Source organism: Pipistrellus kuhlii, unplaced genomic scaffold, assembly GCF_014108245.1.
Source record: "Pipistrellus kuhlii isolate mPipKuh1 unplaced genomic scaffold, mPipKuh1.p scaffold_m20_p_4, whole genome shotgun sequence".
NCBI classification, from domain to species: domain Eukaryota; kingdom Metazoa; phylum Chordata; class Mammalia; order Chiroptera; family Vespertilionidae; genus Pipistrellus; species Pipistrellus kuhlii.
Window position 1 is genome coordinate 78,511,469 of NW_023425540.1, and position 24,272 is coordinate 78,535,740.

The following is a 24,272-nucleotide window of genomic DNA, read 5'->3' on the forward strand; positions in this document are numbered from 1 at the left end:
TAAGTATTCATTTCTATCGTTATTTTGATAGGGATTCTTTAAACTGATTTAAAGGCGATGTTAAGGCACTCTTCCATTATTCATAGGTAGTGACCTGAATCCCGCAGATGTGTGTAGAGTTGGAATGTTTGGTGAAATCAACTCATTGATCAGGAGCTCAGTCCCATTTTCCAGTGCCTGTGTGACAGAGATTGGCTTAACCCTATGGACGGCAAACTGTGGCTTTCAAGCCACATGTGGCTCTTTGGCCTCTTGAGTGTGGCTCTTCCACAAAATACCACAGCCTGGGCAAGTCTGTGAAGAAGAGGCATTAGAAGAAGTTTAAGTTTAAAAAAATTTGGCCAGGACCGGTTTGGCTCAGTGGATAGAGCTTCGGCCTGCGGACTGGGGGGTCCCGGGTTCGATTCCGGTCAAGGGCATGTATTATACCTTGGTTGCAGGCACGTCCCCAGTAGGGGGTGTGCAAGAGGCGGCTGATCGATGATTCTCTCTCATCGATGTTTCTAACTCTCTGTCCCTCTCAATTCCTCTCTGTGTAAAATCAATAAAATATATATTAAAAAAAAATTTGGCTCTCAAATTTCAGTCGTTGTTCTGTTGATATTTGGCTCTTTTGACTGGCTTAGCCCATCTGGTATCTTTTCTTTAAAGAATGCCAGCTCTGTGAGGGCAGGGTTTCTATCTGTCTAACTCAAAAAAAATAGTTGTTGACCAACTGACTAACGTACAGGCAGAAATTGAATCCTGAAAGCATCAGCCATCCAATTGAGCCCAGCCGATGGCTCAGTGGTTGAATGTCGACCCGTGAACTAATAGGTCGCTGGTTCTATTCCTGGTCAGGCACATGCCCTGGTGTGCAGGAGGCAGCCGACCGATGTTTCTATCTCTCTATCCCTCTATTTTCCTCTTTAAAAAAAAAATGTTAATCTCCATTTCTTTGGTAATTATTTCTTGAGTATACCCTGCAGACACTCTATAGAGTCCTATTACTGTACTCAGGGGATTTAAAATCTAGTATAGGGACCCCAGTTGGGTGGCTTAGTTGGTTGGAGCGTTGTGCTGTTCACTGAAAGGTTGTGGGTTCAATTCTCAGTCAGGGCACCATGCCTAGGTTTTGGGTTCGATCCCCTGTTGGTGTGAGTACGGGAGACAACCAATTGATATTTCTCTCTATCTCCTTTCCTGTCTCTAGAAAATCAATTTAAAAAAAACATATCCTAGGGTGAAGATTAAAACAAAAACAACTGGTATAGGAGATGAGGCAAGTACATAAGTATGCATTCACACCCTGCCCACCCTGCATAGAGTTGTCAATGGAAAAATCCAGGAAGAATGGCTTCATTCAGGCATAGCTGGATCCAGAGGCTTAAAAAAAGGGTGTGCATGTGTGTGCTCTCTTTGTCTTTGTTTCGTTTGTATTGGCCTCATTCTTAAGCTTGCCTCTTCTTTGCCCCATTCTTAACAGCAGCAAAGCACCAGGAAGGGCTGTCTTTGCCCTGGTTTGGTGTAAATGTGCCCAATCACTTTTGCTTGGAGGAGATGGTGCTGGGGTCATCCCTGGGTTGCCATCCTGGACCCAGGGGCATTCCACTTGAAACACTTGAACTAAGCTAGTAGAGGAGGGTTGGCACACTTTTCCTGTAAAGGGCCCGATAGTAAACATTTCAGCCTCATGGGCTTATTCTGTGTTGTAACTAGTCAACTCTGTCATTGCCGTGCGGAAGCAACCAGACTCAGTACATTAATGAATGGCATGGCTGTGTTCCAGCAACACTTCGTTTACAAAATCAGGCTGTGGATTTGGCCCTGTGGTTCGCTGACCTTTGTCATAGACAGTTTGGATGCTGTGACTGGACCCAGGGCAGGCAAACACGAGACATGGACTCTATCTCTTGGAAGAGTTGTGAGGATTGTAAGAAAATGAGCCTGCAAACTCTGATGGTGCAGGGTCATGAATGCCAGATGAAGGAATTTGGATTTTCTTTTGAACCAGTAGAGAACCTGATAGACATTGAAAATCACAATCTGTTAGCCCCCAGATACCCGGCTGGAGCGTGACAGATGTCCTGCCTCTGAGTTGGATGACAGTTGCGCTTTGACCAGGCTACTGGCCCTCTGGGCATGCCGAGGATTCTTTTGGGGGTAGGGGGTGGGATCCCCTGGGAAGACAGTTCTTTTGGTTTTGCCGCCAGCAGGGAAGTGGGCTGGGAACTTCCCATAAGAGCCAGCACACCACAGCTTCTGAACGCTCCGCTCACTGGTGGTTATTATGAATGGCACCACATAGAGTCCTGCAGCCTGCAGCCCGGACACTGTACGTGACCTCCAAGCTTCCCGGGATGAACCAGGTCTTCCTGGAGTCCTGGCATCACTGAGTGCACTTTTGGCGCCAACACAGGGCAAAACGTTAAGAGAAATGTAGAAAGGGGAAGCGGGTTCAGTCATTCAGAGGGCGAGTTTACAGCTTGTGCTTTCCACAGCTTTATTTACCAAGTAGGCCGTTGCATGTTATCAAACAGGCAGGGAATAGAAATGTCAAGTGCACAGGCTTTGCGGTGCTGTTCCTGCTGTGATATTTGAGCCCAGAACCACAGGGCTGGCAGAGGAGCTGGCTCTGTGTGTGGGGGACACATCATTCACTGTCTCATGTGCTCCTGTCATGTGGGCCCCCCGCTTTCCTTGGCTGGGCTGGCCCAGTGAGGGTCAGGAAACTGTACCGTCCAGCTGGCTCCTTGGGGCAGTGCCAGAAAGACCCTCCTTGAAGAGTGAATTAAAGTCAGGTTATTTGTTGAGTACCTACTGTGTTGAGTACCTACTGTGTATGTGTTGAGTACCTATTCCAGAGGCCTTGCAAGGGGTGCCCAGCTCAGAAGTGTGACCCCGAGCCTGGCATTGCATGACTCAGTTGAGCTTCTACCATTTAACAGTGATGCCAATTACTTATGCATCCCTCTCCCTACCCTACCCTGATGCCTACCTTTCCTCACCTGTAAAAGGGGCATGGTTATTAATAACAACTAACTCCCAGGTTTTTTTAAGGGTGAAATCAGATGGTTCATACAGAGCATTTAGCCCAGGGCCCAGCACATGGTGGGCATTCAGCACCTGGTACCTTTGAGCATAGTAGGTACATGTCTCACCACTAAGCAGTGTGTCCTGTTACAGGAGGGTTGACAAGACATGGACTCGGATCATTGGGACACAAGATAAATGGGATAAGAACCACAGGAAGGGTGTATTCACTCACTCGCTGAGAAAATAAATGTGGAACACCCCAGATGCGCCAGGTTGTAAGGCATGGTTGGCAGTGGTGACAGGTTAAGACAGATACTATCGCTGCCCATATGGAGCTGAAGCTTGGTGTCAGATGCAGAGGAGAAACAAGCACGCAAGCCACAACCAAAGATAAATGATGTGCAATGTCAAAGAGACAAAAGCAGGTGCAGGGGTAAGGGTTGAAAGGGGTGGGAAGAGGAGACGGGGACAGGACGGGGCCTCTCTGAGGAGATGCTGTCGAAGCTGAGACCTGAGTGAAGATAAGGAGCCAAACAGATGATGGGGCCTGGAAGAGCATTGGGGGCAGAGGGAACAGTTGGCACTGGGTGTGGGAGGAAGGCAGGGAGGCCTGGCGGTTGCAGAGGAGGCAGGAGTGGCTCAGCATACACTGGTACTGTGTCAGAGGACTCAGCCGAGGCCCTGAGAGGCTGAGTCCTGGGAGGCTGGACGGGACTTCACAGGTGGAGTGACCGCCGCAGAGGTGTGGCCACGGGGACACAGGCTGTGCAGGTGGAGGTGCCCCAGTGACTCCTTCTGTGGGAGATGCTGCAGCTTTCATTTAAGGGAGAGCAAGAAGAATGATGGGTACAGTGTGACCCATCTCTGTGACCTCCCCTGCTCTGCACCCCCCACATTTCATCTGCTATCTTCTCCTAGAGACCAGGAGCCGGGGCAGGCGAGGCCAGTGCACGTCCCGGCCTTATCACAGCCCCGGCCTTGTCCTCGCCGTGACCCTTATATCACTTTGGAAGAACATCAGATCCATCTCATTTCATGCACAGGATGCATCGGAAGACCTTGGAGAATTGGAAACTTGCATCTTTCAGGACTAGTTTCCCTGCAGGCTTAAATGTCAAGCTGGGGGATGCGGGCTTAAACATATCAATCCGCAGCTGGGAGCTTGGGGCGTGTTATTAGCAGCATCCATCTCGCGGCCACTTTGCCAGCTTTTGTCCCCCCCATTTCCCTTCCCGCAGCATCCTAACCTCGCAGCCTTGTGAATATTGGGGGGATCTTAAAGACACCAGTAATACTAGCTGAAATGGACTGAGCATCTTCCTGCAGCATGCCAAGCACTGTTCTAGACATTTTTTGTGTGTGAATGCGCTCAGTGTTGACAGCAGCCAGGCAAGGTGGGCACCGTTATTCTCGTTTTACGGATAGGGAGATGGAGACACAGAGAGAGGAGGGGACTCGCCCAAAGTCACCCAGCCAGGGTTCAAACCGAGAGGTCCTGCTCTTTAATTACTACTCTGTATTGCCCCACCCTCCGACCCAAGGCTCTTCATCATTCCATTGGGAGCGCGTTGAGTCCCACCTGCTACTAATTCATAGCTGTTTCTTTACATCAAACTGTTGTTCTTCAGTCACTGATTCTCAGGGCTGTTTTGTAGCCATAGCCCTACCCCTCAAAGAACCCTTGAGTGACATGGTTATGGGTGTTTTTTATTTATTTTTTTATTAAATATATTTTTATTGATTTTTTACAGAGAGGAAGGGAGAGAGAAAGAGTTAGAAACATCAATGAGAGAGAATCATCGATCAGCTGCCAACCAAGGTACATGCCCTTGACCGGAATCGAACCTGGGACCTTTCAGTCCGCAGACTGAAGCTCTACCACTGAGCCAAACCAGCTTCGGCCGGGTGTTTTTAAAAGATGTTAAACTGTAGGCCGAGGGGCTGTTGGAAAAGCAGAGTGTTTCTCACCAAGAGCCACCTGCAAAAGTTGGGGTGCACACGGACAGCCACACGGTTCCTTCCTGACTGAAGATTGACAGGTCTCGTGACCAGTCACAGTGGGGCCGCATCCCGAGTAAGTTCCCCTATCTCTCCCTTCGGCCCCAGCTTTGACTGATGGCTCTAAATTGGGGAAATATGCATTCATATCATTTCACATTTTGTGCAGAAAGCAAGACGTTACTGAGAGTTTAGGGCCACCACGCTATTTCAAATTTGCATTATCCCCAGCTGCATAAACGGCAGGAGAGCTGTCTCCTGGTGGTCTGCTCTCCAAGGGCAGAGATGCCTGTCCTGGGGATTCTCTGACGACCATCGAGACCTCTCCCCTCCCACAGGATGGCCAGCAGGAGCAGCGACAAGGACGGGGGCTCCGTCCACACAGCCAGTGACGTCCCGCTGGCCCCGCGCACCAACTCCCCAGATCGAAGATGCTCGTCCTCAGACACGTCCAAGTCTACATACAGCCTGACCCGGAGGATTTCAAGTAAGCGTCTGCCGCGGCAGAGCGTCCGGCCCGGGCAGTCTTGTGCCGCTCACCTCCCTTCCGAGTCCATGAACGAATCCCAGCAGCTGGGTCCCAGGACAGAGGAGGGGGCTGGCTTTCCCACACACTCAGCAGCAGCCCCAGGGAAAGATGTGCAGGACACGGGGGACCCTGGGGAGGGGCAGAGTGGGGTGATGGGAGACAGGATGAGGTAGCGATAATGACAACGTGACAGAAGTGCATTGCCGTGATCATTTTGACTGATTTTTGTTTTTGCTGATGGCTTTTCATCGAATTGGCTCCGCTGATTGACATTGTCAACATATGTCATTTCAGCCCCCAAAGGCAAGTGTCGCCATGTTACACTGCAGGGCTTGCATATTCTAGCGACTCCAGGGTCCAGGAGGGTTGTGTCAGCAACTGAGTGAAGAGGGTTGGATGGAGATAAATATCACCCTAATGCAATGACACATCTCCCGACTCTCAGCCTTGGGAGGTGCGAGGGCAGGCCGGGGACTGTGGCCAGTTGGGAAGCTGATGCCCTGCTGCAAAGGGCAGCTGCTACTCGGCTGTGGCTATGGGGGATGGTGGGCCCACTATTGCCGGATTTGTAAAAAAAGAGGAACTGGCAACCTGGGTCTTCATATGAAACGTTCTTACTTTTAAACCCAAATAAAATGTGTCTGTGGGTTGAATCTGTCTCGCAGGCCACCAGCTTTCCCCCTCTGATGTATAACGTATGTGTTTGGCCATCTGGCGTGATTTGAGTGGGGAGGAGGAAGGAGGGAAAAGCCTAGGGACTCCCTGAATAGAACCGTTGAAGAAGTATGATATACGTTGAGGTAAGCGTCATTGGCTCCGATGGGGAAACTGAGTCCCAGAGAGTCTAAAAAGTGTGCCGGAGTCACACGGCTCATTCGCCGTGAGTCATATGGTTCACTAAGTAAGCAGTGGAGGTGGAACTTGACCCAGATGCTCCAGCCCCAAAGCCCACTCTGAAAGTGGAGGGAGTGTAGGGTAATGGTTAGACTTGAGCCAGGTCTCTGGGGCCACCCAGGCCAGGCAGGACCCCGGCTCCTCCTCTTACTAGTTGTGTGACCTTTGGTGAGTAGAGTACTCCAGGGTTCCGTTTGCTCGTCTGTGAAATGGCCGGGGGCGGTGGGCATAGTCCTTAGCGAATACCTCGTGGAGGTTGGATGACCCGCTACATGCAGAGCGTTTAGAACAGGACCTGGTGCTTCCTGCGGGGATTATGGCGACGGGGCCCATGCTGCCTCTCAGAATGAAAGAGAGGCTTTCGGGTGTGGAGGGCAGAGGGTGAAGGGCGTTAGGAAGCAGCGTGGACGATGTGAGAAGCTGGGAAACGTTGCCCACCTCAGTGATGGTGTTCATTGTCATTTCTGGCGGCTGTTTAGGTCTGGAGTCCAGGCGGCCCAGCTCCCCGCTCATCGACATTAAACCCATCGAGTTTGGCGTCTTCAGCGCCAAGAAGGAGCCCGTCCAGCCCTCGGTGCTCCGGCGGACCTACACCCCCGACGACTACTTCAGGAAGTTCGAGCCGCACCTATACTCCCTCGACTCCAACAGCGACGACGTGGACTTCCTGACGGACGAGGAGATCCTGTCCAAGTACCAGCTGGGCATGCTGCACTTCAGCACCCAGTACGACCTGCTGCACAACCACCTGACGGTGCGCGTCATCGAGGCGCGGGACCTGCCGCCACCCATGGCCCAGGACGGCGCGCGCCAGGACATGGCCCACTCCAACCCCTACGTCAAGGTCTGCCTGCTGCCCGACCAGAAGAACTCCAAGCAGACCGGGGTCAAGCGCAAGACCCAGAGGCCCGTGTTCGAGGAGCGCTACACCTTTGAGATCCCCTTCCTGGAGGCGCAGAGGAGGACGCTGCTGCTCACCGTGCTGGACTTCGACAAGTTCTCCCGCCACTGCGTCATCGGGAAGGTGTCCGTGCCCCTGTGCGAGGTGGACCTGGTCAAAGGCGGGCACTGGTGGAAGGCGCTGATCCCCAGCTCCCAGGTGAGGAGGTGGGGGTGATGGTGGGGTGCCGTGTCTTCTCCTGGGAGTTTGTGGTTTATTTTTTATGAGGACTGTTATTTTAAAAAATTGTTTTGTACCACAAAACATTCTATTTTGAAATAATTCTCTACTTACAAGAAATTGCAAAGACCGAACAGCAATTTCTTGTTAACAGTTCCCATGCACCCTTCCCCCGGCAGCCCCCATGATAAATCTCACACGACCAGAGTAGAGGACGTTAGCACTGGCAAGTAATGGTGGCAGCTAAACTGCAGGCCTTACTCAGTTTGCACCCGTTTTTACATGCACTGCTGTGTGTGTGTGTGTGTGTGTAGGTCTATGAAATTGTGTCACATGTATAGGTTCATGTAACCACCACCACCCTGGGACTCTCTAGTCATGGAGATGGGTTATTTAATGAGAGTGATTATCCTGGGTAGGAAGCTATCAGTCATTCTGACTTTCTGAAATTGATTTGGGAAGAATAAAATGAGGGCTGAAGAACAGGATGATAGATGGATGTTTTACAGGCAAATTGTGAGATCCCAGCCCAGGAACGTGCAATTGGCTGTTTCAGAAGCCACTCATGGACCAGGCTCTGTGCCCAGTGGTGGTTAGAGTCCCCCACCCCGCCCCCTTTGGGCACTCTGTGGGCTGAAGGATGACAGTGCACCCGCTGGGGGTGCAGCATGTGGTGGGAGCCCCTGGAGGCCGGCCAGCCCACCTGTGCTGTAGAGAGCAGGCCGGTACAACAGGCGGGTTATTTTGCATCAAACACACCAACGCGCTTCTCAAAGCTGAGCTCTCCTGGCCAGCTCTCCTACCACATGTATAGGGCACACATGTTAAACACGAAGACTGGAGGGGCTGCCCCACTGCCAGAGTGTCCCTGTCTGTGCACATCCTCAAAGGTAGGAGCTTTGTTCATCTCTTAGTTTGGATTCCTCAAGAAGAAGACTCTGAGGCAAGGGTGTGGCACTGGAGGGAACACAAGGAAAAACTGGAGAGGTCACATAAGGGTGCATTTGGGGGCTGGTACCACTGTGGGTGACTAGAATGGAAACTTGCTGGGAAAAATGGGAGCCAGCATCGGACATGCCTGAGGGTCTTTCTACCTGACTGGCAAGGGAGCTAACGATTTTATACACTAACTATTATCAGCTACTAGAGGCCCGGTGCATGAAATTCGTGCACCAGTGGGGGGGGGGGGTGATGGTGGTCTCCCTTAGCCCAGCCTGTACCCTCTCCAATCTGGGACCCTCAAGGGATGTCCTGTTTAGTCTGACATCCCTCTCACAATCCAGGACTGCTGGCTCCCAACTGCTCGCCTACCTGCCTTCCTGATTGCCCCTAATCACTTCTGCCTGCTAGCCTGATCACCCCTTAACCACTCCCATGCCAGCCTGATTGATGTCTAACTGCTGCCCTGCCAGCCTCTTTGCCCCCAACTTCCTTCCTCTACTGGCCTGGTCACCCCTAACTGCTCTCCCTTGCAGGCCTGGTGCCTCCCAACTGCCCTCCCCTGCTGGCCATCTTGTAGTGGCCATCTTGTGTCCACATGGGGGCAGGATCTTTGACCACATGGGAGCAGCTATCTTGGTCTTGTGGGTTGGAGTGATGGTCAATCTGCATATTATTCTTTTATTAGATAGGATAAAGGCCTGGTGCATGGGTCACGGCCAGCTGGTTCACTCTGAAGGGTGTTCCGGATCAGGGTGGGGGTTCCTTTGGGACATGGGGCAGCCTGGGTGAGGGGCCTGTGGTGGTATGCAGGCCAGCCACACACCCCCAGCGACCCAAGTGGAGGCCCTGGTATCTGGAATTTATTTATCTTTTACAATTGAAACTTTGTAGCCTGGAGCAGAGCCAGGCCTCCTCCTTACTCCCTGGCTGCAGCCATTTCTGTTTGGATATGTTTACCTTCCATAATTGAAACTTTGTAGCCTTGAGTGGAGGCTTAGGCCGGCCAAGGTAGGTGGAAAGCTTGGCTTCCTCCATTGCTGTGGGCAACCCTAGCCTATTTTCTCCAGCTCCGTGGCTGCCTGGCTGCCGCTGTTTTTCTTGGGATTTATCTTCTATAATTGAAACTTTGTATCCTTGAGTGGAGGCCTAAGCCGGCCAGGGAGTGTGGAAAGCTTGGCTTCCTCTCTTGCCAGGGAAACCCAAGCCTCTCAACTGCTCTCTGTGGCTGCAGCCATCTTGGTTGGGGTTAATTTGCATACTCGCTCTGATTGGCTGATGGGCGTGGCTGGTGGGCATGGCTTGTGGGATCCCTTATCACATCCCCCGTGGTTCAGGGTTCTTCTTCAGGGTTCCCTGTTCTGGAGAAGGCTGCACACAAATGAAGAGAGACTGGAAAAGCGTTAATTTGGGAAAATGGGGGCCCTGGCAGGAGTCCACCTCCAGGGGGAGGACTACTCTTCTCTGGCCTTTTGCCATCCCTTTTATTGAGGTTCTGATATACACCCATATCTTTAGGCAGGAAATTCCAACAATAGAAAATCAGCAAGAATTTACATACGATTAACAGATGAAAACTGCTTCAACTACCAATGTCTCAACTAAACAATGAGTTAATAGCTTCGACCATTCAGAGAGATTAAGGTTGACCAGCCTTCCGGATTCCCTTTTCACATTTAACTACTAGTGACAGTGTTTGGTTTCCGGCAGTGGCTTGTAGGTGTAGCAGAGTGATGGTTAATTTGCATATTACTCTTTTATTAGGTAGGATTGGATGCGGGCTTTTGGGAGATGAGGTTTATTTCCTGGCATTTCTGATGAAGAGACCTTTGACATCCACAGATGCTGGCCCCTATGCACTGACCTGGTCATAGCCAAGAAATGGTGGGCAAGGTGTTGATAGTGTCTGCTACAATCCTAAATTCTCCATGTCACGTGATCCGAATATATTGGGTGCTTTCCATGTATCCTCCTCAGTATTTGATATCCCTGGGTTTTCAACTGTCAAGAAAGTTACTATTGAAAGAGGGAAATCCCCCTCCACAAAATAATTTCTTTATGGCCAGGCTCCATTGTTGGCATCTGTGGAAGTCCCCGAGATGCAGAGAATCTTGCCTCCTTTTGGCCTTGGCTGAAATATCACCTTCTCAGCAAAGCCCTCCTGGCATGTCTGCCCTCGTTTGGTTCTCCTGAATGCTGAGGTCGAGGCAACGACTGGGGTACAGGCATATTTAGGAGGTGATCCCAGGAAGAAGGAGTGAGGGGCGAGCAGGACGCAGGAAGGAGAGGACGTCAGTAGTCAGCGGCGGTTTTTGAAGTCTCCATCCTGTCTGCTGGCGCGGGGACACTGGCCCGGTGGCCCCCTCAGAAGTGCTGGGCAGAAGAGGGAGGGACCAGGTGTGCCGGTGCCGGTCGGAGCTGAGACCACATGGAGCAGGACTATGGGAGCATCTGTAGTGACACCAGAGGCGTATCCTCTGCATCACCCTGTTCATGTGGCTGCCTCCACTGTGGGTCCATTACCCTCCCCTTGCTTTATTTTTCTCCACGGCACTTAGCATCATCCCACAGAGCATGCGATTTAGGGCCCGTCTCCCGTGCTGGTAGGTAAACCCCACGAGGGCAGAGGTCGTGTCTGTTTTGTACCCCTGCGCTGAGAGCAGTGCCTGGCGTGTGGTGGTGCTCAGTGGGATTTGTGGGTGAGTGAAGGATGGAAGGGAGAAAGGATTCCCCAGAGAGAATTTCTTCTTTTCCTTCTCCCTTCTTCCCTCTTGCATCCCTTCACCTCCCTCTGTCCCTTCCTTCTTCCCTTTTCCTTTTTTTTTCTTCCTTCTTTTCTTGTCACACGAAGAAAGGCTCATGGGAACTCGGAGGGAAGAAGGACTCAGGCTTGCTCGGCCTTTATGCTCTTGAGAGCACAGGCCAGTGTCTGTGGCGGGGTTTCCCTGAAGCAGTGCCCGAGACAGGAGTTTGGGTGTGGATTAGCTTCCGAGGGCTGCTGGGACCAAGCTCCACACATTGGGTGGCTGAAAACTCAGAACCGTATCTTCTCACAGAAGATGAAGGTGCTGGCAGGGCTATGCTCCGGGAAACCTGCAGGGAATCCTTTCTGCCTCCCTCTGGCTTCCGGTGGTGGCTGGCTCTCCGTGTTTGCTGGCTTGAAGCTGCATCAGTCGGATCTTGCCTCCGTCATCACATGATGTTCTCTGTGCGTGTCTGTCTCTTCTCATAAGGACACCAGTCCTATTGGATTAGAGACCCTCCCTGCTTTGCTATGACCTCATCTTAAATAATAATCACATCTTCAGTGACTCTATTTCCAAATAAGGTCACACTCTGAGGCACTGGGGGGGGGTAAGATGTCAATGTATCTTTGGGCACGGGGTGGCGGTGGTGGGGGGAGCAGGGGAGTGCGAGGGGAGGGGGGGTGGAATTCCACCCTAAACAGGATGCAGGAGAAAACCCTGCAGGGAGGGAGTGAAGCCATCAAGGTGAAGGGTGACAGCGGGGAGGGGAGGGGAGTGAGGGGGGGGGCGCAACAGGGTGGCAGCATAGCATCAAGTGAGGCCTGGCCTACGCCTGATCTGTGCTGGGGAGGGGACTCTGGACGGTGAGCGCTGCAGTGTTGTTCTTCCATCAGACAAGCAAGTGAGCCTGGCTGCGAACCAGACCAGGAAATAGGATTTTCAGCCGGGCGGCCATGAGCCTACCTAAAGCTCCTGCACTGTAAACGGTGTTTCTGAACCAGGAGCGCGTCTGTGACTCGGGACACCTGGCAGTGTTGGGGGACAGTCTGGGTTGGTGGATGGAGGTGCTACTGACACCTGCTGGGTGGAGACCAGGGATGCTGCCACCCATCCTGCAATGCACGGGGCAGCCCCAGGCACAGGCACAGAATGACGGAGCAGAAATGCTCCCAGAGCTGAGACAGGGTGAGGAAGCCTGCTGGGGAAGAACGGGGGACAGAGGTTGGGGGAGCAGCAGCGGGATCCGCCCGGACGGGCACGCTGAGAGCAGGGCTGGTCCCTGAGGGCGCGGAGGGTTTTTGAGGGAGAGACAGTTGTTGCGGGGAGAGACAAGGGTGGAGGGGTGAGGAGCAGATCTCCAGGCAGCTGCTTTGCTTTTCATTCCATAAGTGGGAAAGGAGATACTGGTTCTCGACAAAAATCCACATCAAGCAAAACAGGCCTGCACTGGAGACGGCAACCAGGATCCTCGCGCAGGGCGCTGAGGCCATGGCTGACTGTCATGGGAGGCCAGCATCTGCCTTCGCCAGCACACTTTGTTGGTCGGTGGAGTGGAAGGGGAGGATGCAGTTGTGTAGTGGGGTGGAAGCCAAAACTCTGCTGTTTCTCATTTCTAATCTGACTTCATGGTGCACAGGGTCAGAGTGCCTCTGAGGGCCTAGTTCTCATTCTATGCCGTGGAGAGCCCTGGTTGGGTGGCTGCTGGCTCTCACAGAGAGGCGCCCTCTGGCTCACGGGAGGGTGTCTCGGATGTCTTGTGCCTCTCAACATTGTGTAGTTGATCTTGGCATTCAAGAATTTAGCAGCTGCTGAAACCAGTTTGGCTCAGTGGATAGAGTGTGAGCCTGTGGACTGAAAGGTCCTGGGATTGATTTCGGTCAAGGGCATGTACCTGGGTTGTGGGCACATCCCCAGTAGGAGGTGTGCAAGAGGCAGCTGATCGATGACTCTCTCTCATCGATATTTCTAACTCTCTATCCCTCTCCTTTCCTCTCTGTAAAAAAATCAATAAAATATATATTTTTTAAAATAACTTAGTAACTAATGGAGCTACAGCATATCTTTTTGGCCTCACTCATAAGGTTTGGTTAAAAGATAATGAAACAATTATAATAATCTGAACAATAAAGATTTATTAAATTAAAAAAATAATGGAAATAAAGACAAAGAAACAGGAAGTGTGCTGGGTGATTGGCATAGGTGTCGGGTTACACAGGTCACTGAAAAAAATTCTGCTCATCCAAGTGGCCTGGAGTGAATAGATGCTTTGGCCATTTGGAGGTGGAATTCATGTAGGTGCAACTCTTTAAAAAAAATTAATAATTGTGGTAAAATGTACATAAAATTTACTGTTTTACCAATTTTTAAGTGCATAGTTTAGTGGTATTAAGTACATTCACATTGTTGTGCAACCATCGCCACCAGAATTGAACCCTATTCCTCTAGCCCCTTGCAAACAACATTCTACTTAGTGTCTCTATGAATTTGAGTCCTTTAGGTACCTCCTGTAAATGGAATCATACAATATTTGTCTTTTTGTTCCTGGCTTATTTTCCCTTGGTATGACGTCCCCAAGGTTGATCCATACTGTAACCTGTGGCAGGATCGCCTTCCTTTCAGAGGCTGAGTAATACCCCATGGTGTGTACGGACCACGTTTTTGATTGTCCAGTCATGTCCCCACTGATGGACTCGTGGGTTGTTGCCACCGTTTTGGTTATTGTGAGTAATGCTGCTCTGAGCATGTGTGTACAGGTATTTCTTCAATCAGTCAACTCTTTTTTTGAACCAGAAAAATATCCTGGAGGAAGGCAGCTCATTTTCTGTTGAGATTGTGGCAAGGGGGGCAGAGAGAGTAAATGTCCCGTGGCCATGCAGGAACCTCGAGGAGCGTTAGAAAGGACCACAGTGCTTGTTCCAGCCCTTTCACCGGTTCAGTTGCGACAGGAGTCACGCAGCTTTGTGAGCCATGGTTCACTCATGTCAGGTGGAGGCAGCACCCACTGTCTTCCCTCCCTTGCAGTGCATCTGTGGATATAACACAATCTTCTCTGGAGAAAGTAGCTTCTGGAAGTGAAAGTCCCTCAAATTGGAGATAATAATAAACATATTGTACATAATAAATATACAATAAAAACATGGTAGGTGTAAAAATACTGATTTATTTAGTCAATAAGTATTTGTTAGGTGCTTATTCTTAGTAGCTCCAAGGCCTGGGGCTACTAATATAGTGTACATTAGTGAGTGTCTTCTGTGAACCAAGCAGCGTTCTAAAGGATGTTTATGTGCTAACTCATTTATCCTCACGAGGACCCCTTTACAAAGTGGGCAATTGGACAGAGACAAGCTGAGTAACTTGTCCATGCTACTAGTGGTAGAACTGAGGCTCTTTGGCTTAAAAGATGATGTTCCGTAACCAAGACTTGATCAGTTCTGTACAGCAAGCAGAACAAAGCTTCCTGCCCTCGGGGAGCTTACGTTTTAGTAGAGGGAGCTCTGCAGCAAACAGATGTGTTAACACATAGTGCCGTGTTGTCCTTGTCTATGCCAAGAGGAAAAGAGAGCAGGAGAGATATGTTGGGTGGTGAGAAGGGGGAAACTATTTAGATGGGTGAGGAGATGACATTTTCAGAGAGCTGGATGGAATGAGGGAGTAAGCCTGGAGGATGTTAGGAGAAGACTATTCCAAACAGTGAGTAAAGCCGTGCAAAGGCCCTGAGGCAGGAGCTGGCGTAGTGTGTTGGCAGTGGGAGTAGAGTGAGTCAGGGGGAAAGCAGCAGGAGATGAGGTGGACTTGGTATAAAAGGTCATTTCTCATTCATCTTGTAGGCTGAGATAAAGACTTGAAATTTACTCTTAAGTGTGATAGGAAGCCTTGGAAAGTTTTGAAAAGGGGCATGCTGGAGAGAAGTCACTGGGGGACACATTCAGAGACAAAGAATTTATATCTAAAATGAATAAAGAACTCCAACACCACTGAACCACACTGGCCAGAGCCAACAACTCAAAGATAAAACACACACCCCGAATTAAAAAATGGACAACAGTTATGAACTGATGCTTCACAAACGAAGACACATAACAAGTTGTCTATAAGCACATGGAAAGGTGCTCAGCATCATTAGCTATCAGGGAAATGCAGATTAGGTAGTTAACTGCCACAATATTTAGAATTTAATTTAAAAAGGCCCGCCATGCCCTAGTTGGTTTTGCTCAGTGGATAGAGCGTCGGCCTGTGGACTCAAGGGTCCCCGTTCGATTCCAGTCAAGGGCATGTGCCTTGGTTGCGGTCACATCCCCGGTGGAAGGTGTGTAGGAAGCAGCTAATCGATGTTTCTCTCTCATCGATGTTTCTAACTCTCTATCCCTTTCCTTTCCTCTCTATAAAAAAATCAATAAAATATATTTTAGAAAAAATAAAAATGAATAAAAAGGCCCACCTATAGACGCTTAGGGTGTATAAATGATTAAAACCATAGTGATATACCACTTCACAGCCAACCCCCAGAATGTCCAAAATTACACAGATTGAAACACCAAATGCTGGTAAGGAGGTGGAGCAACTGGAACTCACATTGCTGTGCGGGTATAATGTGACATAACCACTTAGGAAGAACTTCTAGTAGTTTCTTGTAAAACTGAACATTTATCTACCCTATGATCTAGGTATTTATGTAAGAGAAATAAAAATGGTATCTCTGCACAAAGACTTGCACACAAATTTTCACAGCAACTTTACACATAATGGCCCCAAACTAGAAATTGCCAGGTGCCCATCAAAAGGATAAAGGCTAACAAACACGGGTTTGTTTGTATAATGGAATATTATTCAGCAATAAGAAGGAACAAAGTACTGATACACACGGCCTGGAGGACTGTCACAAACGATAGGATAAAGAGAAGCCAGCCACAAGAGAGCACGTATATACGATTGCATTTATATGAAGTTCAAAGCTAATCTATAGTGAAAAGAATCAGCACAGTGATTATGATATGGGGAGTGGGAAAGGGGATTGACTGGAAAGGGGCAAGAGGGACATTGCTGTTCTACCTCTCAATGGAGCTCTGGTTTATGCATTAGTCAAACTCTTCTACGATACTTAAGGTTCGTGTATTTCATTGTATATAAATTTTATCGGGGTGGGGGGGGGAGAGCCATACACCAATATTAAACTCTGGTTAAAGATATGCCTGCTAAAGGGGGAAGCATACTATGTTTGCAGATGACTTTAAAATGCATTCTAAAAAGAACATTAGATATGTGATAAAGCAAATAACAGTATATTTAACAAATATTTTAGGATTATTCATATGAATTGTTCATTGCAGAATCTTGGTGGTGTGTACAAAGGGATTCACTGTACAGTTCTTTCAGCTTCCCTGAATTTGACCATGCTCATGATAAAATGTTAGGGAGCAAAAGAGAGAAAGAGGCAGAGCCACCAGTTAGGAGCCATTTACTGTGGTCTCTAGGCGGGAGGTGGTAGCTGGACCCACGTGTCAGGTGCAGGTGCACAGGAGGTCAGCGTGGGAGACATTTTGAAGGCAAAACCTCTGATGCCTTAGACCCGTGGTCGGCAAACTCATTAGTCAACAGAGCCAAATATCAACAGTACAATTGCAATTTCTTTTGAGAGCCAAAATTTTTAAACTTAAACTTCTTCTAATGCCACTTCTTCAAAATAGACTCATCCAGGCCGTGGCATTTTGTGGAAGAGCCACACTCAAGGGGCCAAAGAGCCGCATGTGGCTCGAGAGCCGCAGTTTGCTGACCATTGAGTTCAAGCTTCAGGATCATCCAGGAGCTGTGACCATGGGCTTCCCAGACCCTAGTCTCGAAGATTACGATTTCCTAATGTTGACAGAGGGGGTTGAGTTGAAGGATTCACCAGCTCTCAGCCGGCACAGGTGGAAGGATGCTTCCAGAAGCCTTTCATTCCCTGGGCTCCTCCAGCTTGCCTCACGGACACCGGAAGAAAGGACTGATGGTCATAGAGACTCCACAAGATGAGAGATGCAGGGCTAGCAAAAGGGAGCTTGGGTGAACCTGCGCCTTAACTAATGTGCTGGCAGATTGTGATGCAGGTGAGCTGTGGACCTCATTCCGAGAAACACCAGGTGGCGGGCAGGAGGCAGAAAGGGTTTGGCTGTTTGAGCAGGACAGGTGCGTGGGAAACGTGACTCTCCCCTCCCGGTGGGCTGTTGTGATGGTGGAATGATGGCTGCCTGAGTGCCCAGGGTAGGCTGCCCTTAGGATTATGTTCGATGGAGCCATTCAGAAAAGGAGCAGTCTCAGGTTAAGTGCCCTTAGAAATTCTTTGGGGATAATTCTGAGTCACGTGGGTTATATCTTTGATGACCAAGCCAGATTTATCACTGGGGAGGAATATTGGATTTAAGCCCAGGAGAAGAAAATGTGTTTAGTCAAAAGTGATATTTGCACACTGGGATGCTGGATATTTATGTTTCTGGAAATTGCTTTAACCTGAGATTTGCTCAGTCCAAAGGCACGAACGCCTTTCAGGCCTTGGATGCTCAGAATGTAGAGCCCTGTGGCTTAGGAAGTGGAGCCTGTGCCTGCTGCCTTTCCACAGTTCTGAGATGGTCGCAATAAAGGTGTTCTGGCACTCACCACCTACCACCTGCTGGGCTGGGGCACTACTCACATTACCCTACCAGATGGATAGTAATGGCGCCTACGTACTATAAATCAGGACCCAAAGGCTCAGAGAGGTTAGGGGACTTACCCAGGATTGCACAGATAGAAGGGGGACTTGAATCTGAGGCTGACCCATACCTTCTATGAAATACTCCGCTTAGGAACAAGTCCTGCCAATGGGTGTGGGCTGCCCTGGTGCTGGGAGTGTGTCCCATGGCCTCTTATTATTAGGATCTCTTCGCCAGGGAAGTGGCCTTGAGGAGGGGCCCTGGTCAGATGGCCTAAGTTCAGCTGCCTTCCTTGGGCTTCACCGATCCGTGGGAAAGTCACCTGTTGTCCTAGGTTGGGCACCTCTAGAAACAGACCCTGAAACCAACTATTTTATTTATTTTATTTTTTTTGGCGGGGGAGGGTGATGCCAAGAAAAAGCAGGAAGGAGGAATGAGACCTATAATAGAAGGCGTGTTATCAGGCAAGTGAGCACTGTGGGCAGCTGCATGGTGATCCTCCTGGGCTGAGGGCACTGGGGTGTTTATTCACCAGCTCTCAGCAGGCACGGGTGGAAGGATGCTTCCAGAAGCTTTGCATTCCCTGGGCTCCTCTGGCTTGCTCACGGACACAGGAAGAAAGGACTCTGGTGGCCATAGAGACTCCTCAAGATGAGAGATGCAGGGCTAGCAAAAGGGAGCTTGTGGTCTCCGGCAGAGATGCAGTCAGGCTGGGGCGGGGGCAGGGGCCTCTTCGGCATCCCTACACTTACTCTTACTGTCTCCGGGCTCCAAGGGCAGGGTCTCACGTGCTCCCCCTTCTCTCTGCTGGCCAGCTCCTCTCCATTTTCCTTTCCTCTGGTCGGAAGGCGCTAAGCAGATGAGCAAACCCCTGGCTAAGCACAGAGAAAAGAGTGGCGGTCACTCCTGCCTGTAGAAGCATCTGACCTTTGAGTGACTTTTGCTGGATGGTCAGGGACCCTCCCCAATTCTCCCCGCCCATCCAGTGCCTCCCGTCTGCCTCCCTGTCTGCTTCTAGAGGCAGGGAGGGAATGAGGATGGCGTGAACACTGCAGGACCCAGTCTCTACCCCTTAAGAAATTGGACAGGGCTGCCCCAGTTGTTGCCGGCTCCTTGGTACCTCTCTCTGGTCCCCAGCTTTGGGGCCAGGCAGCCAGTTCTGGGGTCAGCAAGAAAAGTTCCCCCCTGCGTCCTGTCAACACACGGATACAGGCTTGGCCAGACACTCCATAACTTCAGCCTTTGTCTTTGTTTTTTCTCAGTAGCTTTGGCAAGCAACTTGGTAGATGGTTTAGGACTGAATAAACATCATTATATTAAAAATATTCTCTTTAAAGTTACACTGACCTGGTTAAGGTCCCAGCTTCACCATTTACTGGCTGTGGGAATTTGGGTCCAACTCCTCACCTGTAAATTAGGGATAATAATGCTTACTGCACGGGGTGTGGGGTAGTATACAAAGATAAAAATAATGATAAGCGGCCCTTGCATAACAACTCACTGTGTGCCAGGCACGATGGTTGGATGATGATGTTGTATTAACTATCAGCTTATTTGAATCATCACCACATTTTAATCATCATCCCATTTTATACATGGGGAAACTGAGGCACACGTTAACTAACATGTACAAGGCCGCAGGACTGGGATTTGAATCCAGGCTGTCCAACTCTAGACATCACCTCTTGATAAACCAAGGTTAGTTAAGCGGGCAAAGCACGTGGTATGTAATCATACATTGAGCCGAAACCGGTTTGGCTCAGCTGTAGAGCGTCGATCTGCAGACTGAAAGGTCCCGGGTTCGATTCCGGTCAAGGGCATGTACCTTGATTGTGGGTGCATCCCTGGTGTGGGGTGTGAAAGAGGCAGCTGGACGATGTTTCTCTCTCATCGACGTTTCTAGCTCTCTATCCCTCTCTCCTCCTCTCTGTAAAAAATCAATAAAATATATATTTTTTAAAAATCATACATTGAGTACAGGGTGCCTGGGAGCTGAGGCCCTGTGAGGTTGGGGAGGGGACTCAGGAAGGAGGACCAAAAGAGGAAGGTGAGGTTGGGAGCAATCGAGATGGAGGAATTGGCATTAGAATCCTATTTGCCTTTCAATATAGACTACTTTGGTCTTAACCATGCTCCAGGCAGATGAAGATAGAAGGGATTTTAGGATATATATTTTTAAATATATTTTATTGATTTTTTTACAGAGAGGAAGGGAGAGGAATAGAGAGCTAGAAACATTGATGAGAAACATTGATCAGCTGCCTCCTACACACCCCTTACTGGGTATGTGCCCACAACCAAGGTACATGCCCTTGACCGGAATCCAACCTGGGACCTTTGAGTCCACAGACCGACACTCTATCCACTGAGCCAAACCGGTTTCGGCTAGGATATTTTTTAAAAGGAAAAATTGTAGATGATTCTAGGTGCCCATGTCTGGTGCTGATTGGGCCTAGAACCTGGAAACTGCCTGAGTGACTCATGCTCATGGCCTCGCCTGACTGCGTTTTGTATTTTGAGGTCATTCACCACCTGCTACTATAGCAGGCCGGGCCCTTGACAAGGCAAACATCAGTGTTTTGTTTTCTGGGGGTTTTGTGCAGTGTTTTTGTTGTTTTGTTTTGTTTTTGTTTTTAATGAGAATCTCTCTTTAACTTGCCCTGAGCTGCTGCCAGCCTAACCCTCCTGGCAGAATCCCCATCTCTGTTAAAGGGTTCCCTGCCCGGGTTGTGATGAATGGCTGTGTTTGGGCAACACCGTGCAGTCGCCTGGGCTCGGGCCAGAACCTTGCAAGGCAGCGTTAGCTAGAAGTTTTATTTCGTGTGCTCCTTCTTGTTTTCCTTCTGAAATAGAAACAGAATTTACATTTCAGTCCTCAACGTGAGCTTTTAATTTCTAGTTATAATGTGAAGTAGAAGAGGAACCAGAAATGATTTGGACCAACCCTATTTTATAGATGAGAAAACTACAGCACAGAGAAGTTGAGTGACTTGTCCAACATTACACAGCTTTCAGGGACAGAAATGAGACTCCCAGGCAAGAGGCCTTGCCACTGTGCCACACAGCTTTCCCCCCAAGGGAGGGATCTATTGTGGCTAAGAGCACAAGCTCTGGAGTCAGACAGACCTGGGTTCAAGCCCCAGCTTTGCCCCCTCTAGAGATGGGGGCCCAGGAGAGTTAATTTCCATCTCTAAGCCTCACTTTCTTCCTCTGTAAAATGGGGGTTTTGTGCTAGAGCTAGCTTGGACTGGCGCATAGAGCCCATTTTTATTTTACTTTATTTTATATATTTTTTAGGATGAGTGGCAAATGTGGCACTAAGTCTCTTTATTTTAATATATTTTATTGATTTCAGAGAGTAAGGGAGAGGGAGGGAGAGAGATAGAAACATCAATGATGAGAGTGAATCATTGATCGGCTGCATCCTGCATGCCCCCTCCTGGGGATCGATCTGCAACCCAGGTATATGCCCTTTGACCGGAATTAAACCTGGGCCCCTTCAGTCCACAGGCCAAAGCTCTCTCCACTGAGCCAAATCAGCTAGGGGCATAGAGCCCATTTTAAAATTTTCAGGCATTTTCCAAGCTGCTGAGTTCACATTGCTAGCTTGAAATCAGCCATTGTGTATGAAATTGGCAAATGAGAGGCTTTTCCCCTGGAGAGTTATACACTTACCAGCATATCACTGATCATGGAAGTACTTCCTAGTACTTCAGAACGTTTTCCTGGGCCGCCAGAGGGCTAGTTCCCATGAGGCTCAAAGCACACAATCTGCCACCTGCAGACAGTGGTGCCCATGGAGGTCAAGAACAGGGTCCACATCCTCAAGCAACAGTCAGCCCAGCCACTTCATGAGGTTTGACCCAGGGCAGTTATTCAATGTGAGTACCCAGGGCCCCAGTCTTGGGGGTCATCCTAGAATTTGGCCTCCCTACCCCCCATGGGAGAGGACTCTGATTGGCTGATTTGGTCACATGGCCTTTTCTGAGCCAATCACCTGGCCAGGGAGGAGGAGGGCCATACTCCAGCCCCACCCAAATCACTCCAAAGAGATCTGATATCAGAAAAAAGAGGCAATGGTTTTGAAGAGACAAAAAGTGTGGTTTTTCCTAACAGGGATGGCTTCTTAGGGCAACAGATATAAGAATGGTAAGTAGCTACAGAGGATGCCCTGTGCTTTTCTTTCTTTCCTTCTAATCATCAGTTGTTATATTAGACTATATACCACATGCCAGTCCCTGGACTAGGTGAGAGAGTGGGCTTTGAAGTCTGACAGATCCTAGTTCGAATCCTTACTTGAACCTCACATTCATTCATTCAACAAATATTTACTGAGCACGTAGGCAGAGCAGTAGTATTGTCACAGGGGACAACTCACTGTGTGACCTTAGGAATGTTAGTTGACTTATCCAAGCCTCAGTTTACTGTGGGGGAAAGTGAGGACAAAAGACAAATAGCATAGTTGTCAAGAGTGCACAAAATGGAGTCAGCCTCCAAAAGTTCATACCCATAAACTGTTTTTACTCTTAACACTTCTGACACCAAATGTATGGGTTTTTTTTCTCCACACTAACAAATTCTCCATTTCTCCAGACACTCACTAGGTGTCCTGCAGTGCAGTTCAGTTCTAACACTAATGGCCTGGAGTTAGCTCACATCAACAGGGAGAGGGCTTAGTCCCAGAAGACTAACCCAGTTCATTTCCCAATTACAAGTCCCAGGTTGTCACTCATACTTACAATCAAATCAGGGTTTTTTTTGTCACCTCTTTCTCAGGGTCTGGAACTTGCTAGAATGGCTCACAGAACTCAGAAATGCACTTTATTTACTTCTGTCAGTTTATTATATGAGCTACAACTCAGGAACAGCCAAATGGAAGGATGAATAGGGCAGATTATTAGGGGGATGGGAGCAGACCTCCCCCTCTCCAGAAGCTCTCTAAGCCCTGTTTTAAAGGAATTTTTATAGAAGTTTCATTATGTAGGCATGGCTAATTAAATCATTGTTCATTGGTGATGACTTAGCCTTCAGCTTCTCTCTCTTCCAAGAAGATGGGGGTTGGGTCTGTGAGTTCCAACCCTCTATCATACCTTAGTCTTTCTGGTAGCCAGCCACCATCCTGACATTATCCATAAACCTCCAGCCACCAGTAATCTCATTAGCATACAGGAGACACTCGTACCTCTCCAGAGATTCCAAGGCTTTTAGGAGCTGTGTACCTGGAATTGAGGACATAGACCAAATATATATTTCTTGTTGTATCATCCTCTGACTCTGATACCTGGTTTCTGTGTGATGTCAGGCATATACCTTAAACTTCCGGTGTTTTATTTTTCTCATATGTACAATGAGTATAATAATAGTCCCTCTTTCAGTGGGTTGTAATGAAGATTAAATGGAAAAATAAAGGCAAGCACTCAGAACCCTGTGCCTGGCAGAATGCACTCTTAGTGATGTTGGTTGTCATCAACATTATCGTCATCATCATTATCACCATCAGCAACAGCAGCAGCAGCATTACTGTCGTCATAACAGCATCATCATTGGCAGCATCAGCATCATCAACATCATCATCAACATTATCAATGCCATCATCAACCAACATCATCATCAATATCACCATCATCATCATCAATGTTATCAATGCCATCATCATCAATATCACCATCATCATCATCAACATCATCATCAACGTTATCAATACCATCATCAACATCATCATCAATGTCACCATCATCATCATCAACATTATCAGTGCCATCATAATCATTAACACCATGATCATTGTCATCGACACTATCATCACCACCATCATCAGCAGCAGCACCATCATAATCATCATTAACATCATCATTAACATCATCACTAACATAATCAAAATCATTATCATCAACAAAACCATTATAATCATCATCAACATAATCATTAATACCATGATCATCATCACCAGCAGCAGCACCATCTAGTCATCATCAACATTATCATCATCAACATTATCATCATCACAATTATCAATGCCACCATGATCATCATCGTCAACATAGTCATTAACACCATGATCATCATCAACAGCAGCAGCAGCAACAACATAATCATCATCAACATCATCACAATCATTATCATCAATACCATCATGATCATTATAATCATTATCCTTATCATCATCACCATTATAATCATCAACATCTACAGCATCAGCATCATCAACACTATCATCATCATCAATACCATCATTGACGTCATCAATACCCAATAGTTCTCTTGAGAGTTGAATGGGATAATGCATGCCCTATGCTCATCTTCATGTGTGGTACAGAAGCACTCAGTGTTTCTGCTGTGGTTATTCATTTAGTTAGTGAATATGT

General features: G+C 48.7%; 1 protein-coding gene across 9 annotated transcripts in view; it reads left to right on the forward strand.

Annotated features, from left to right (window-relative positions):
* SYT17 (synaptotagmin 17) overlaps positions 1–24,272 on the forward strand; it is a 70,854-nt gene that overhangs the window by 6,611 nt on the left and 39,971 nt on the right. For all 9 annotated transcript variants that reach the window (XM_036410432.2, XM_036410429.2, XM_036410431.2 and 6 more), the window contains 2 exons: positions 5,352–5,500; positions 6,916–7,535. In XM_036410432.2, the coding sequence (XP_036266325.1) occupies positions 5,353–5,500; positions 6,916–7,535 (768 nt within the window). In that variant the 5' untranslated portion in view covers position 5,352. The remainder of the gene's footprint in view (positions 1–5,351; positions 5,501–6,915; positions 7,536–24,272) is intronic.